The following is a 15705-nucleotide window of genomic DNA, read 5'->3' as shown; positions in this document are numbered from 1 at the left end:
TTTAGGAGAGAAGTTGTATTTTTTCTTCATTACATTCATCCAGTAATGACTATGTTGATACATTCTTGTACTCTCTGTCACTCAAAGTGTTGTTGAATCTCCTTAAACAAGAGGTGTGTGTCTTTGGCCTTCAGCATCGCCATAATGCAGAGTTCGGTGCCTTTGTACATCATGTTTTTGTCGACTTTTAATACTTACTGTAATAGATTACGATGTCAGATCGAGACTGAATCCCTGGTCTGTTATTTTTCCACAATCACATGCATACTGTGTTTTTGCAGGAGTAGTTATGGCCTTCACAACAAAGCCAACCCAAAGTATTTACAGTATAAGTACATTTTTGAACCCCATACGCATTATAAAAATGACTAAATAAAAAATAAATGTGCTAATTTATCTCTTCATAAGAAAATAATCATGACCATAAAGCTACTTTTCTTTGACACCATTACCTCACGTACAGTACTACAGACGGTATTCACATTATAAGGCCATTATGATGACGTAATTCAAGATAAGACCTGGAAACGATGTTCTTTACAGCATTGCAACAAGAAGCAAAACAATTTAAAATGGTAGAAAAATAAATTCCCTTCATCCAGAGCTGCAGAGGATCGATCCGTGCAGGATTTCTATATGTAGACTGGCGTCTCTTGACCCGTCAGGAGTCTGAACATCACAGCAGGCATCGTCTTCATGTTGATCTGGAGCAAAAGAGAAGTGATGACAAAGAGCTGTTCTGCAGGTAGTTTAACAAAGCAATTAAGGAAGATTTGAACCTCTAGTCCATGTGTCAAACTCAAGGCCCCAGGGGCCAAACGTGGCCCGCTGCAGCTTTCTATGTGGCCCTCAACGCTCCAAATTACATCAGTAAGTCCTCCCAAAGATTGGATGACAAAAGTCTTCATTATATGCAATATCATGCCTTTGTCATTATATTAGTTGAAAATCAGGAAAATGTCTGAGACAACTGATTTTACAGTATTTTTTTTTTTGAAAGGTCTTGCTACATGTTTGAGAACATTAGTGAATAAAAACCATCATGAAGGAAAACAGCTGACAGTTGAAAGCAAACATCTCACAGACGATTGTTCAATAAGAGAAAAGGAATTCAAGTCCAATTTAAAGTAACCAAAAAACTTAATAGGTGATGAAGAAAATATGTGGGGAAAATGTGATTTCTTTTTAGAAAAACAAAAACTGCAAACTCCAGCCACCACTTATGCTGGTTTAACGTTGAATAGAAATGCACAAATGTTTTCATTAGTTTACAATCCTTTGTGTTTATCTGTTGCATAAACCCCCAAAGAAATTCAACATCATCTGTGGTTATAAAGAGAAGCTGGAGAGCTACCTGTGAATTTGAAGTGTAATAACAATGAGAAAACACTAGGGGGCAGTATTTATCAGAAAGAGAAGTTTACATTATGTGAGTTATAGTCAAATCACTTATTTACGGTCATGAAAGTACACTACATTTTTTAAGGTATTGTTGATTGTTACTTATAGTTCAGATAACTTGCATTGTTTACACTTTATTTAATCAATTTATGAATAAAACATTGAACAAAACGTCTTGTACAATATATTCTTTATTGATCAAGTATTTATATATTGAATGCCTTTTGTCTAGAAATGCTTCCTTCCTCGTGTCTGCATTTGGGAAATCCCTGACATAGTATCTGCATGTTGAACTTCATGCATTTAAAGCGTGAGAGGATCTCTGAAATGCGTCATTTCATTTGTACGGCTCAGTAATCATTGAAAATTGTAGCTCTGCAGCCCAACGATGTCTTACCTCACCCACGGAGACAGACAGAGTTTGAACAATCTTCTCATGTGCCATGGCAACAACACTCTGCCCATTTATTTCGATGATTCTGTGCCCAACCCGGACGCCGCCTCGCTCAGCAATCCCGCCTCGCATCAGACTGCAGATCTGACCAAAACACACCGAATTCGTAGGAGACTCACCCCGTTCACACTGCAGACTTAAGAGTCCCAAATCCAATTTCTTAGCCTTAATGCGACCTTATCTGATTTTTTTTTTTTTTTTTTGACATTCTGAACATCACAGATTTTTCGAATGCGACAAACGCCACTTAATACGATACATATCTGGTCACGTTCTTCCGACGTAAACGCCATTGATGCTCGACAAACGTCACTATTCTGCGTTCTGATACGCGCAAAAACAACAACCATAGCGAACTTGTGCTCTTTCTGTACCACTCAGACGGAAGACATGAATCATTTGTTTTGGAGTTGTGACTACACCAAAAAAACTCTGGGATGATTTTATGAACCTTATACTTACTATTTCCACACAAACTCTTAGTTTTGAAACTGATATTCTTGACTTTACTGCTTTCAGCCAGAAGAACTGTGATTCTTTATTTGTCATCAACCTCATTATACTTCTTGCTAAATTCTTTATACATAAAAGCAAGTTCAGCAAAAACAAACCTTTATTCTCTATCTTTATTAATGAATTGAATATTTACAATCATCTCATGTCTTCTAATAATCCAAAAGCTATGAAAACTGTAAATTTAGTACTTAAATTTAATATCTTGTAATTCTCTCCTGATGATTTTCTTGTCACTGTATGTTTAAAATCCCCCCTGGCATATTTCATATATATATATATATATATATATATATATATATATATATATATATATATATATATATATATATATATAACATAGCGGACGATAATGAGGATTAAGTTGTTAATGTCCTGCTCCGGTCGGATAACAACTTTAAAATCGTAAGCTATGCTCCACCGTTAGCATCTATGTTTACTTCTGCAAACACTGAGCACTTCTTCTTCTACTACTTTTTTTTTTATGGCGGTTGACAGCACGCTCTCTACGTGTGACGTTATTGCGCCCTCTACTGCGCACGCGGGACACTTTCAGGTCGTTTTCAGTTCACAAGGGAGATCGCATACAAGTGGGATAAAATTTGGTAATGTGGACGACCACGCCAAAAAAACAAACAAAAAGAACATATTTGGGTCACTTCAGGCTGCAGTGTGAACGTAGCCTTTTTCAGGCTTGGAGACTTTTATTGTTGGGGTTCTACTCACGATGCCGTTCTGAACGCTGAAGCCGAGCTGATACTTGAGGTCTGGTCTCTTTATGAGGACGGTCGTAACAGGAGGGCAGCTTACGATGCTCAGCTTCACTTTCACCTGATTCTTCAAACCCTGGAAGAAGTTTATTGAAACTGTTACAAAGGTAACTAAGATCTGGACTTTGACTAGGCCCTGCAATGGAGATTCCTTAGATGTCAACCAGTCCTTGGTGGCCTCACTGTAGGGCTGAAACGATTAATCGAATTAATCGTGATTATTAAAATACTCGTCAACTAATTAGGAATCAATTAATCACAAACTGGAGTATGAAGACTGTAGAAAATCCATTTCCTAACCCCCCCCACCCCCCCTCAGCATATTAGGAGTTGTAATTAAGCCAAAACTGTTCAAAACATGTGAACAGTTTGTATTTAAGATAAAAACACCCTCTTCTGTAAATATGTTTTAGCCAAAACTCCTCAAGTGTCAGAGTTTTAGCTTCACCTGGTTCAAATTCACTAAAGGAATTTTAGGCAGTAAAATGTTTATTTTCTTATTTAAAGAAGGAATTTAATTATTTGTTTATTTGCATATTTTAACGTATGCTTAATATTCCATAAAAAGGCAGTGAAGTTTTTGGAACTGCTCATTTTCCAGACACCAAAAAACAGCTGGTTGATTTCTTTAAGCACTTGGATTGTTCTTAAAAGCAGTTGAGGCCCAAATGGAAGCATAATAACTTGTAAAATGTGAATTTTGCAGTGTAGATCCTACTTTTAATTTGCAGTAAAGTGCCTGGGACTGATTTTCTTACCTTAATGATGCTCTGACAGGTGGCCAGTGGCAGTCCCACCAGACTTGTGTCATTAATGGACATGATCTGGTCTCCCACACTGAGTTTTCCGGACCGCGCCGCGGGGCCGCTGTTCAGCATGCTGGCCAGGATGACGGTGGGCAGAATGGAGCCCCAGCCGGACTCCACTATCACCACGCCGAGGCTCTCGCCTTTCTGCTTCTCCACATGCAGCTGGAGTGCGGATTAAAGAGCAAATATGAAGACCGGAGAGGAGCTGGCCCCTCCTCTTTCTTCAAATCTAACAAAAATGGTGTCAAATGTTGTTTTGTGCTGCTTTTTGTTTGAAGATATTAAAGAAAGTTAAAAGGTCACCAAACTACCCCACATATCAAACAAAATTGGTGTCAATCAACTGTGCATCAAAAATTTGTTTGTGCTGCTTTTTCTTTGCAGATATTAATACAATCTTAAAGGTAAAAAAAAGACCAGCTCAGATCCCAAACATTTAGGCAATTAAACAAAATGTGTGTCAAATGTTTGTGCTGCCAAATTTTTTTGTTTGTGCTGCCAAATGTTTTTGTTTGTGCTGCTTTTTCTTTGAAAATATGAATAAAAGTCTAAAGATCAAAAGGTCAACCAGATCCCCCACAATTACGAAATCAAACGAAATTGGTGACAAACATTTGTGCTGCGTTTGTGCAGCAAAAACCTTTGTTTATGCCACCATCATTTTAAAGAGGCTTCCAGAGGTCATCACAGGTCAACTCCTCCACCCAACATTCACAAAATCATACAAAATTGGTGTCAATCAACTGTAATATGTTTGTGCAGCAACAACTTTTATTTGTGCTGCTTTTGCTTAAAGGTCAAAAGGTGAACCAGACACCCCATATTTATGAAATCAAACAAAATTGGTATCAAATATTTGTGCTATGTTCATGCAGAAATATGTTTTTGCTTGTGCTGCTCTTGTTTGGAAGATACTAAGTTCAAACAACAACAAAAAAAACACCAATTTTGTCTGATTTGACCTCTGGGAACATTTATTAATATCTTTAAAATGCTAGTGCCACAAACAAAGATACTTTTTGCTGCACAAACGTTTGGCACCATCTTGTTAAATTTGAAAAAGGTGCCTCATTTGTGTTGGGAAACTCAGGAACGCCTCACCTCTTTACGGTTCTCTGAGTTTGAGAAGTGGACCAGGTCGTCGTGGTACATTTCCTGGGAGTTGATGATGTCACTGTACTGTTTGTGGCTCAGGTCGGTCGGGTTGATGCCGTTGGCTCGCAGGAATTCCCGGTAGGCCACGCTGAAAGCCTGACCGATGGACTGCGCAATCAGCTGCGCCTGTAGAAGAGGGAGTAATGGGAAAATGAGACCGTAAGAAAATGATCCCGGCTGATAGAAGCAGAGAGGGGAGAAAACATGCCATAAATATCTAAAATAAAAGATATGGCAGTTACTCTTTTGTAATGTTCTTGCATTATGTTTAAATCACAAGCTTCAAAGTATTTTCATTTGATTCATAATTGTAAATCCGAAGCACCAAAACTTGTTTCATTCACTTTTCAAGCATTTTCAATGTACGTTTTCAAACCTTACAATACAAATTAACTAAATAAAAAAAGACAGTTTCAATTCACTACTATATTACATCAATTACTCTTTATAACAGGGACAAAGTAAAATAAGATATAATAAAATGTTATGTTTTGAAATGTGTCCATACACCTGAACAAAACACTAATTTAACAAAAAAAAATCCCCCAATTTCAAAAACATTGTTTAATGTATTTATTTGAATTATACAAATCAATAAGTTGAGCCATTAGGAGTAATAAATATTCATTACATTAAAACAATCCAAACAAATTGTATTTATGTAAATTACCTTCCTGCTGAAATTAGGTGCTGAAATAAAATATACAAAGAAGGTTATTTAAAAATGTTCTCAATAAGTTTTCTGGCATTTAGCAAATACAAATAATTTTGGTAATTCTAATTGACCTAAAACAAACTAAACAAAAAAGTCTGATTTTATTTCAGACAACCAGAAAAAAAAAATCTCTCTTTTTATTAGGTGTAAGAAAATATCTGGTTTCAACTGTAAATAATATTTTCCAAATTTAGGCCTTTAATTAAAAGTTAGGTTGAACTTTATTACAAAACTGTGCAGATTGAATATGGAGCACTTTTAAAGATTTTATGCAGAAATCAAGCACTTTTCAAACACTGAAAACATCTAATTCTTGAACCCTGACCTACAAATCCCATATCTTCACATTCAAACACAAGTCTGTTGACAAAATCTGAAAAGGTTTGAGGAGTATGAATGCTTTTTGGAAGGTGTAAGTAGTACTTACATCTTCTGACTCAAAGACGTAGCAGATCATTCTGTACTGAGTTTTCCCTTCGCTGGCAGAGTCAGACGATTCAGAGAAATCCTCTGATGAAGCCTGGGACATGCGTCTCCGTGCCATCAGAACCACGATGCTGCCGATGTCGGCGATGTAGGATATGGTCCGCAAGGCACTGTCCATCATCGTCTCCTGCAGGCAGAGGAAATAACCAGGATGTTTAAGGTGACTGACAGGAATAAATAAAATTTCCTGTCAGTCAGAGGCCTCTTCAGATTGGTTGCAACACTGACTGCTACTGGAGATATGAGCTAATTTCACTCATATCTCCTTAGGCTTTTGAATCAAACTGAACTGAATCTGCACAAATAGAGTTACTGACCTGTGTGTCAGCATTCAGTACTTTGACAGCCTTAGTGGAGATGAAGAGGTCGACCTCAGTCATCATCTGAGAGTCTTCATCTTGGCTCTGGGAAGCGAAAAAACAGAAACTGACGTTGCAGTTTGAAACCCTTTGTGTAGGGGCTGTCGTTGCAAAAATGTTATCAAAACTCTGATCTGGAGAAGAAGGTTAGCAAAACATTGGCAAATCACCAAATGATAAAACTGAATTCAGAAAAATGATGTACCCATACAAGTTTTTTCGAGATTAATTCTTGTTCATGTAGCGAAACAAAGAGGTTAGACTAACCTCTGGTCAACACTATGATGTTTAGGCTTAATACGGCAGAAAATTGGTCCAAATCACAACAGCAATGCAACAGCAAAAATAAGCTCATCGTCATAACAGATGATTTAAAAAACAGCTGAATTTACAAAACAAGTGATAAAATCTGTGATTATAGCCAGAGATGGTTAAAGAACACTAGCATTTCTGAATTACTAGTGTGTGGCTCATGGACAAAATACTAATAAACTATTAAAAAAAAGGAGTTTCAGGGCCTTCAACTGAGAATATAACATGTTATCCCACTAATCATAATGTGACTGGTCATGAGGAACACTTTTATTTTTACTTAATAAATAAATAAAATTCTTCATTATTCCACTGGATTTCTAATACAGTGCTACAATAAAGTATCTTAAAAATACACAATTTGTTATCAGAGTTGGGAATTGACTAGCAACATTTAATCCGTTATATTAACTCTTTGGGGAAAAAAAATACTTTTAGCAGTGTTTTTACTATTTGTTTTCACTTGAATAATTTTATTATGAAGTGTTTCTACTCTTATTTGAGTTAAATTTCTGGATTTTCTATCCATTGAATGAAGAACAAACATGTTTAACCAAAAGTTCATCAGGAACCGACACACACCAGCAGTTTTTTTTTGTGTTCCATCAGTTTTATATTGAAAGAAAATGTTTGCTATTTTGTAGTTATGTTATTTATATATTAATTACTTTTATCCCTGTCTTTTCTATATCATTTTATAACTTTGTCCCTCTGATTATGTTTTTTTTATATTAAGGGATTGATGTTTTGATCAGTTACTCAGTACTTGAGTAGCACCAAATACTTTTTAAACTAATTTCTTGTACAGCTACTTTTTACTTCTATTTGAGTAAAAATATGTCGACGTAGTCCTACTGTCACCTGAGTACGCCACTCACCTCTGTTACTACTTAATTTTTTTAATTTAAAAACACTACTTTTATGTCCTTACTAACACAAGGGTTTAAAATTTCATAATTAAGCTCTAAAAAACTATTTCAATCTGCTCCATTCCCCATAGTGGAGATTTATTGCCAAAACTGACTCCCTCTTGTTTAAACAAGCTGATGAAAGCAGAACGTATCGGCTCATTTAAAACACCGAATCAATAGATGCTATTGGCTGCCTGCCTGAATGCTGATTACCTTGATGCAGCTGACGGCTTCGTGGGCCTGCGACATTCGCACCGACTTGGACGGATTTTTATCGGACAGCACCTGAGTGCATCCTAGGTAGTTAGCAGCGAAGATGATCCCGTCGATGAGATCTTCCGGCTCACAGGGACCTGGGACTAAAGGGCACACACAATAAAAAAAAAAACACACTTTATTTCAACACACTTTCATGTACTGGAGAGATTTAAATGAAAAATAAATGTAGAAATGTAGAGATATTGTGACGTATTTACCATCCTCAAAGCTGGGGAAAGCAGCTCCTTCCTGTGATTTCACCAAAAAAAGTTAAAAATAAGAAAAGTTTACAGATTTTTAAATTAAATAAATCAGAAAAGACAAAACAAAAAGTAATATTAACTGTAGTAAAATCAGTGTTCAGAAGTAGGGGTGGGAATTTATTGTGAAAAATTTCTTAAGAACTTTGATTTATTGTTGTCGTTATGAATTTCTGTTATTGGAAAAAAAAGTCAATAAAAATAATGATAATAAAAAAATTGTTATTATTTTTCTCCACTGTTTGCTTTTACGGAAGCATCAATAAATATGAGTATATATTAAAAATATTAAATATTAAAAAATATGATTAAATGCACACTGTAAAAAAAACATTTGTAATTTACGGAAAAATATCAGCAGCTCTGGTTGCCAGAATTTTACGGTAAAATTCTGGCAACTACAGCTGCCAGTATTTTATTGTATATTAGAGGCTTTTATTTTTACAGTTCAGTTTAGAAATATAAATCACACTTTCTAAAGTCCTGAAAAAGGCTATTTCAAATGGGAATGTTTTTCCAACAACAATGTTTGTGTTTGTGGTTCTATGAATGCTGTAACCATAAAGTTACCCAAATAATGAGTAGTAATGTCAGAGAGTAATCCATATTGTTATCACAACGATACCACAAAATATCTCAATAAAATTCTATTCAAAAGTACTTTTTCTTTTTTTTTTTAATGACAATAACATAAAGAATTGAGTCTTTAGTTTGGCAATAAAACTCATCTTCACCTTGGGAGAGTTGTCTTCCTCTACAGAGACCGGCTCTGGACACTGAGGCTGCTTCGGCTGCTCTGCCGCCTCCTCAGGCATCATGGCTGTGCTTGGCTTCTCATCCTGATCCTAACGAACACAAACATCAACGTTTCAGAAAAACTTTACTGTAACTGATTACTGAAGAAAGCTGCAGCATGGGAGAAGGTGACAAGGACAAACATACAGAGCGTTCCTATCGCTCTGTATAGGAACGATAGGAACGTTCCTATACAGCATCAACACTTTATAAAATAAAGAAATAAAAAGCATCTTGGAGTTACAGCTGCAAGAGGTCTGCAGAGTTTTACCAGCTATTTTCTGTCAACATAAATTTTATTTTTTCCCCCCACAGATTCTCAGTTAATGTCAAAATTAAGACATTAATATGCTTTAAACAAGGAGTGACAAGCTAATTTTTATGATTATGAATGTACTCAAAGGGTCAGTTACAACAAAAAGTGCATTACAATCTTTTAAAAAATGAATAGATTAATGTCTCTGCATTAAATGAGAACTGAAATCTTTTCCCACTCTCATAACTTGGCAGAATACAAATAAAATATGCTTTGTATATTTAGGCACATAACTGTCTCTTTAGAGGCCACTTGAAAAATTATGGCGGGCCGGATTTGGCCCCCGTACCTTGAGTTTTACACATGTGCTTTAACCTAAGCTGTTCTACTGAAGTGTTGGTTATATGTTTGATTTTGAAAATAAAACCTCTACTCAGTATCCGAACCCTCGGCTACTGAGAAACGATCGCTTCTGGAGGCGTTGACTCTGTTGAGGTTTTTAACGGATTCACAGCAGGTTATGCTAGCTGCTAACATAGCAGCTATCGCTAATACCCGCCTCCTGGCTCTGATTCTTTTTCCCAGTTGGTACTGGGAGAAAGAGGGCAGAGGAGCTCAATTTTTCACAGATTATGTGTCTCATAATAACATAACATCATGACATATGTGACGATGTAGTGAGAGGTTGGAGAAGGAGTTATCAGCGGTGGTTAGCCACTCTAATCAGCAGAGCGTACTGTTGAAGTATTCCACACTTTCACTTTATTTCACTTTGTCCATGTAAAGCCAGATCTCCACGGCACTGAACTTACATTATATTCTCATACATGAGAAAAGTAAAAGTTGCACCACTCTCCACCTGAGTATCACCAATATTTCTCCTCTCTAAAACAACGTGGAAGCGAGTTCTTCTTACTCGGTACAGGATTACAACAAAAGAAAAGGGAATAGGCGCCCCCTTGTGGTGATACCTACTCAACTCCAGGAACCGAACAGTAAAATGACTGTGACAGAGGTTTGACTGACAGACCAGCCCACCAGGTCATGTCTGCATATTTGCAGTTAATAATAGTCACCCCACTCTTACCAATTCAACGAGTTTCTTGCTATATTTAGAGATAATTCAGACACAATAACTGGTATCAGACAGAATCAGAATAAGCAGGTCAGACCTTTTAAAGATTGGTAATCAGCGATTGGACAGAAAACTGCAATCGATGCACCTTACACTGTAAAAAAACAACAACCCGTCTCTAATTTACGGTGAAATACCGGCAGCTGTGGTTGCCAGAATTTCACTGAATAAATATGGATTTTGCCATACTTATATGGTAAAATTCTGGCAACCACAATTGATTTTAATGGTCCTGTTTGACAAAATGTAATGTCTGTTATTGGTTATTGGATGTTCTATTTATGTTTTTATGATGTGCTATCTGAAATTAGCTATGCAGATAAACTGAAACATTGAGGGGAGAACTAGTGAGATGGGATCTGTGTGGCTTCCTTCCCTGCTCGGGTTTCTCAGAACCCGTCGGTTTCTCCTCTGTGGACTCTCTCTGCTGTTCTGTTGGGTGCTGCGGACCTGGAGAGGCTTTGATCAGCCTGGACTCATTCTCCGGGTTGTCAGCAGGCGGTCCAGAAGCGGGGGGACTCTCTCTGTGAGACAGGGCCCTCTGGGGGTCGGAGGGCGACTTTGTGTGACGCGTTGGAGGAGGAGGATGATGGTGTTTGCAGGAACCGGGTCGATCCTTGGACCTCACTGCAGACTTTTTGGATGAAGTCTTTGGATTCTGCTCGGTGCTGCTGTTCGCCGATGCTTTGATCCCAGAAACAACATGCTGCGTTTCGCCTCCCACTCCTCTTCCTCGACCTTTAACCTGTCGCTCTTTCCCCTTCTGGGACGGCTCAGACTTCTTACTGACTCCTGATACGCTATGATTTCTCTGGATGTGAGTTTCATCTTCTCTATTCCTTTCCTTTTTAATTCTTTCACTCTCATTGCCCTGATAGAGGCTGGCGGGCCTTTCAGCGTTTACCTCTGCATCTTCTAAATCCTCTATGAATCTGGCTCCATCCAACACCTCTTCAAAATCATCGACGTCGTTAAAAAAGAATCTGTCTCCTTCGATTATTTTCATCACCCCCTCTGCTTCATCTCCAGCAATGGGGGCACAATGCGACTTAAAGCGGTGACCCGTTCGGTACGGTTTTCCATCGGAGTGAGGCCGTTCGCATCTCTTGGTGCTGTGATGAGGTTTCTGGATGATCTGGTCAGCAGTGGGAGCCTCACTGTTCTCCTCGGCTTGCTGCGCACCCTCAGGTCCGTGCTGGTTGTAGCAACTGACGCTGACGGCTCCTTGTCTGTTCAAATGCAGAATCTCGTTGTAGTCTTGCTCGACGTCCGAGCCCACGTTGTCGTACTCGGAGCAGGCGTCGTCCATGTCCTCCGGACTTGGGTCGCAGCTCATGTAGAAGTGCTTTGAAGGAGCGGGAGGAGTCAGCTGGTTATTGTTGTCGTTCCTAGAAGAACAGGGAGGTCGCTGAGTCTCCTCACTCACAGACTGGTCCTCCTGGCTGGGTTTTGGAGGTCCGGCACTGGGGCATGACGGAGGGCCAGGGGCCAAGACTTTGGACATGTTTCCCGGCTTTTTCCCATGAGCCATAACCGGCCCCTTTGACTTTACTACCCTAAACCCTGCAGACAGTGAAAAGACATGGATGCATTTCCATTACAAGCTGGATTAACCTATGGCTGAAACGATTAATCAGATTAATCGTGATTATTTAAATAATCATCAACTAATTTAATAATTGATTAATCATAAATGGAGTATACAGACTCTAAAGAAGACCATTTGTTCCAGGAACACAGTCAGAGCAGTACTTAAGCAAAAATTGTTAAAATATACATTCATTTTGCATTAAAGATGAAAAAAAAAAACATTTGTCTGTAAATGTGTTCTACCAAAAGCTCAAGTAGCTATTTTAGCTTCACCTGATTCAAATTCTATTAAAAATTAGAAACTTTTGCTGTCCAATTGTTAATCGGTTTATCTAAAATTAATTAACAGGTTAGCCCTAAACTGTATTAATGGCAAGTCAAGCAGAAAGGGCAGAAATTTTCATATATAAGTGTTAGAAGTATTTTTAATTTAGCTGCAGACACATCCTTTGTGTCAAAAGATCAAATGTTCATTTAAAAAAAAAATAGTTATTACATTTTAGGTAGTAAAATGTTTACTTTTTCTTGTTGAAAAGGAACTACATAACTTTTTATTTGTCTCTTTTAAAAGTGTATATAAAAATGTAAGTAACTGAATGAAAAATATGCAGAATGTGTCATTTATTTATCCGATTAATTGATTAATCGTCATTAAATTGATTAAAAATAATTGTAATTACAATTACAATACAATAATTACAGTCCTATCATTATTGTAATTACAATAATTACAATAATTACAGTCCTATCACTCATTATGCTATAAATCTGTGATAAATGTGTGAGTTCAGTTTAATACTCCTTCATAAATAAAATAAAGATTTATCCATTAAATTTAAGCTTTAGGATTATTAATAAATGCAGAACAACCTTCTCCCTTGCTCACTTTTTCAAGTGCATTTTAACATCAATAAAAGACATGATTTAAATATAAAACAATAGGAAATTTCTTAGTCTACACTTTATTAACTTCATTTGAGTAGGAAATTACTTTCTATATTAAAATGTACCAGATGGTAACAAACATTTTATGAATAAACAAAATGCTTTTTATGTTGTAATAACATCACCTTAACAGACTATCTAACCCAAAATCCTTTTAGTTTTTTTTTTGTTTGCCTGAAAATGTTATTTTACCCCAAAAAAACTCCTACTTAGAAAAATTCCCTACATTATAAAACTGTTGAAGTGTCACACTGTTTATATGCTAATACTACCGTTAACGATTAATCGACTACTAAGTTAGTGGACGATTATGTCAATAACAGATTCGTCACGAATAATGGTTAAAAAACACCAAATGTAGTTATATTATCACAGATTTTAGACGTGTTGACATTTCCTAAAGCATGGAGTCCATCAATTTGGGGGAATTTGACTTTAACTGCAAAGAAAAAACGAATCGTATTTGCTATAATGGTTCTGGCCCCCTTTATAATTTATTCAGCACTCAGGACTTTGCCTGTATTGAGGCCAGGATAAACAAGTCACACCCTCATCTGAACCTCAATCCTCTCTGAATCAGACTCCAAACCTGCGCAGCTTAAACTGAGGCTTTTGTCGCATGTTTGATTCTAATCCACACGTTGAAATTAGCCAAAGTGGCGTTGATCAGATTTTATTACAGCTGGGATCACGGTATCAAACGCATGAACACCTCCCCTTAATCACTGCGCACAGACCTAATCCTGACCTCTCCGTGGTGCTGAACTACCAATTAAAACAATGAGGCTCATTACTGTGGAGAAATGAGACTATGTGATGGGGTTCCCTGTAACTGCAATGCCCTTGACGTTGTTTTTTATTTATTTTTTATTTTTTTTGTATTTTTGTAAAGCCACGTCTTCCACTGGTACCGCAGCCTGCAGGGGTGGTTGTTGTTGTGGCTCCCCCCTCCAGTGCACGCCGCGTTTTCTCCCTTTTACATGTTGATAAAATAGCCTGATATAGATTTCCCTTCACATAAAGGAGACCCGGAAAGGACACAGACGCCCTATATCCTGATTCCAATGGTTTAACCATCTGAAAGCATCCCATTATCCTGCTGCTGCGCTTCACATCGACCTTGATTATGAAGCATCGAGACTGCACCATGCTGGCATCCTCCTGTTACTAATGTGGAGCTGATTCACCACAAGAGCCCGAGCATCGTTTTTAGCATTACTGCCCAACATGCATCCATATTCTCTTTTTCGTCTCCGTGCATAGAAAGGTACGTGTGCCACTTACCGACATCAGGGTTGTGGGCGGCCCTCTTTGTACAAATGCTCGTGTGTTGATCAGATCAGATTGCTCTCCAGAATAGGGGGTGGGGTAAAAGACCGGGGTACAGGAATAAAGGACGCACAGCAGCTCAGAAACATGTGGTAAAATGGTCAAATGTTCGCTCACCACTCAAAATGGTCTAATTTAAATGTAAAACAAAGTGAGTGCAAAAATAACTAATAAATAACTAATTATTTTAGATTCTTGATATAGCTACTTTGTTTTGGACATAAACGGCTTTCCAGTTTGTTGTTTTGGTGTGCCGTTATGAACATCAAATTTAATGGTATAAAACCAATAATTTTTGTGTAACTAGCGATTTTCTTGGTTCAAAATAAATATGAAAAAATATCGATGTGTCTGGGATCGATTTTAACAACTGAAAACACACTCGTCGCTCGGCTGATTAAGCCTGAGAAGCGGGATTATTTCTTATGGGAAGTCCGTGTCTAGTTTTGGGGTCCGGTTTATTTGGCTAAGCTCACTAATAAAGAAAAAAAGTTTACTTTTTTCCTAATAAAACTGTTCTTGATTTTTATTTATTTAATGGTGGAAGAAAGTAAAATACAATAAATTCATTATGATAAAATGTAAATATTTTTAGACCTTAAATGATTTTGTTTAATTATTTGTTGCTTTTCTTATCCAGAATTTATGTCCATTTAATAGAAAGTTCTATACAGCTTAAAAGGGCTGAAACAAGAAAAGTGATTCTGCTTATGCATACTGATTTTGACCTATAAAATCACAAAGCTAAAAAGACATAATAAAATCTACATTTTGTGAATTTCCAAATGACTCAAATTCTATTTTGAAGTGGTACTCAGAAAATATATTTGTTGCATATATTTGCTACGTTTAAATCTTTCAGGATTTCAGGTGTTAAATCCCTATAGAACTGGAGTCATATTGTTTGCAGCAAAAATCCTCATAGGACTACAAATTACCTGAATCATGACAGAGTTGAAACACATAACATATTTGCCCGTAGATTTCTTCTTTTTTGTCACAGACAAATAAAGATAACCCAAGTAAACACAAACTATTTTTGTAAGGTATTAAACATCCTAAATAATTACCCTTTTATTAATGATGAATTGTGACAAACAATATTTCTTTGGTTCGATTTCAAAAGCAACTCCCACTGAAATTTATTTTGTTAATTTTGAACATTTACATATGAAAAAAATAAGCAGAACAAGAATAAAAATGTAAACAAAGTACGATTATGAGAGTATTTAGGAAGAAAAAATAGATATAT

At 37.0% G+C, this 15705-nt stretch overlaps 1 protein-coding gene across 1 annotated transcript; it reads right to left on the bottom strand.

Moving 5' to 3' along the window:
* Positions 1–14762, bottom strand: LOC106958146 (amyloid beta A4 precursor protein-binding family A member 2-like). The gene is made up of 12 exons (XM_015049910.1): positions 14409–14762; positions 10966–12152; positions 9138–9248; positions 8362–8392; positions 8099–8244; positions 6621–6707; positions 6245–6430; positions 5049–5228; positions 3897–4109; positions 3095–3214; positions 1799–1939; positions 1–704 (listed from the first exon to the last, which is right to left on the bottom strand). Exons 2-12 carry the CDS (start codon positions 12118–12120, stop codon positions 633–635), a joined length of 2442 nt encoding a protein of 813 aa, XP_014905396.1. The 5' UTR covers positions 12121–12152; positions 14409–14762; the 3' UTR covers positions 1–632.
* Between the last annotated feature and the right edge of the window lie 943 nt (positions 14763–15705).

This window comes from Poecilia latipinna, unplaced genomic scaffold (genome assembly GCF_001443285.1).
Source record: "Poecilia latipinna isolate Pla-1442-1.1 unplaced genomic scaffold, P_latipinna-1.0 Scaffold965, whole genome shotgun sequence".
Classification (NCBI taxonomy): Eukaryota; Metazoa; Chordata; class Actinopteri; order Cyprinodontiformes; family Poeciliidae; genus Poecilia; species Poecilia latipinna.
The sequence above is the reverse complement of the archived record's forward strand: the minus strand, read 5'-3'. Positions and strand labels throughout refer to the sequence as shown.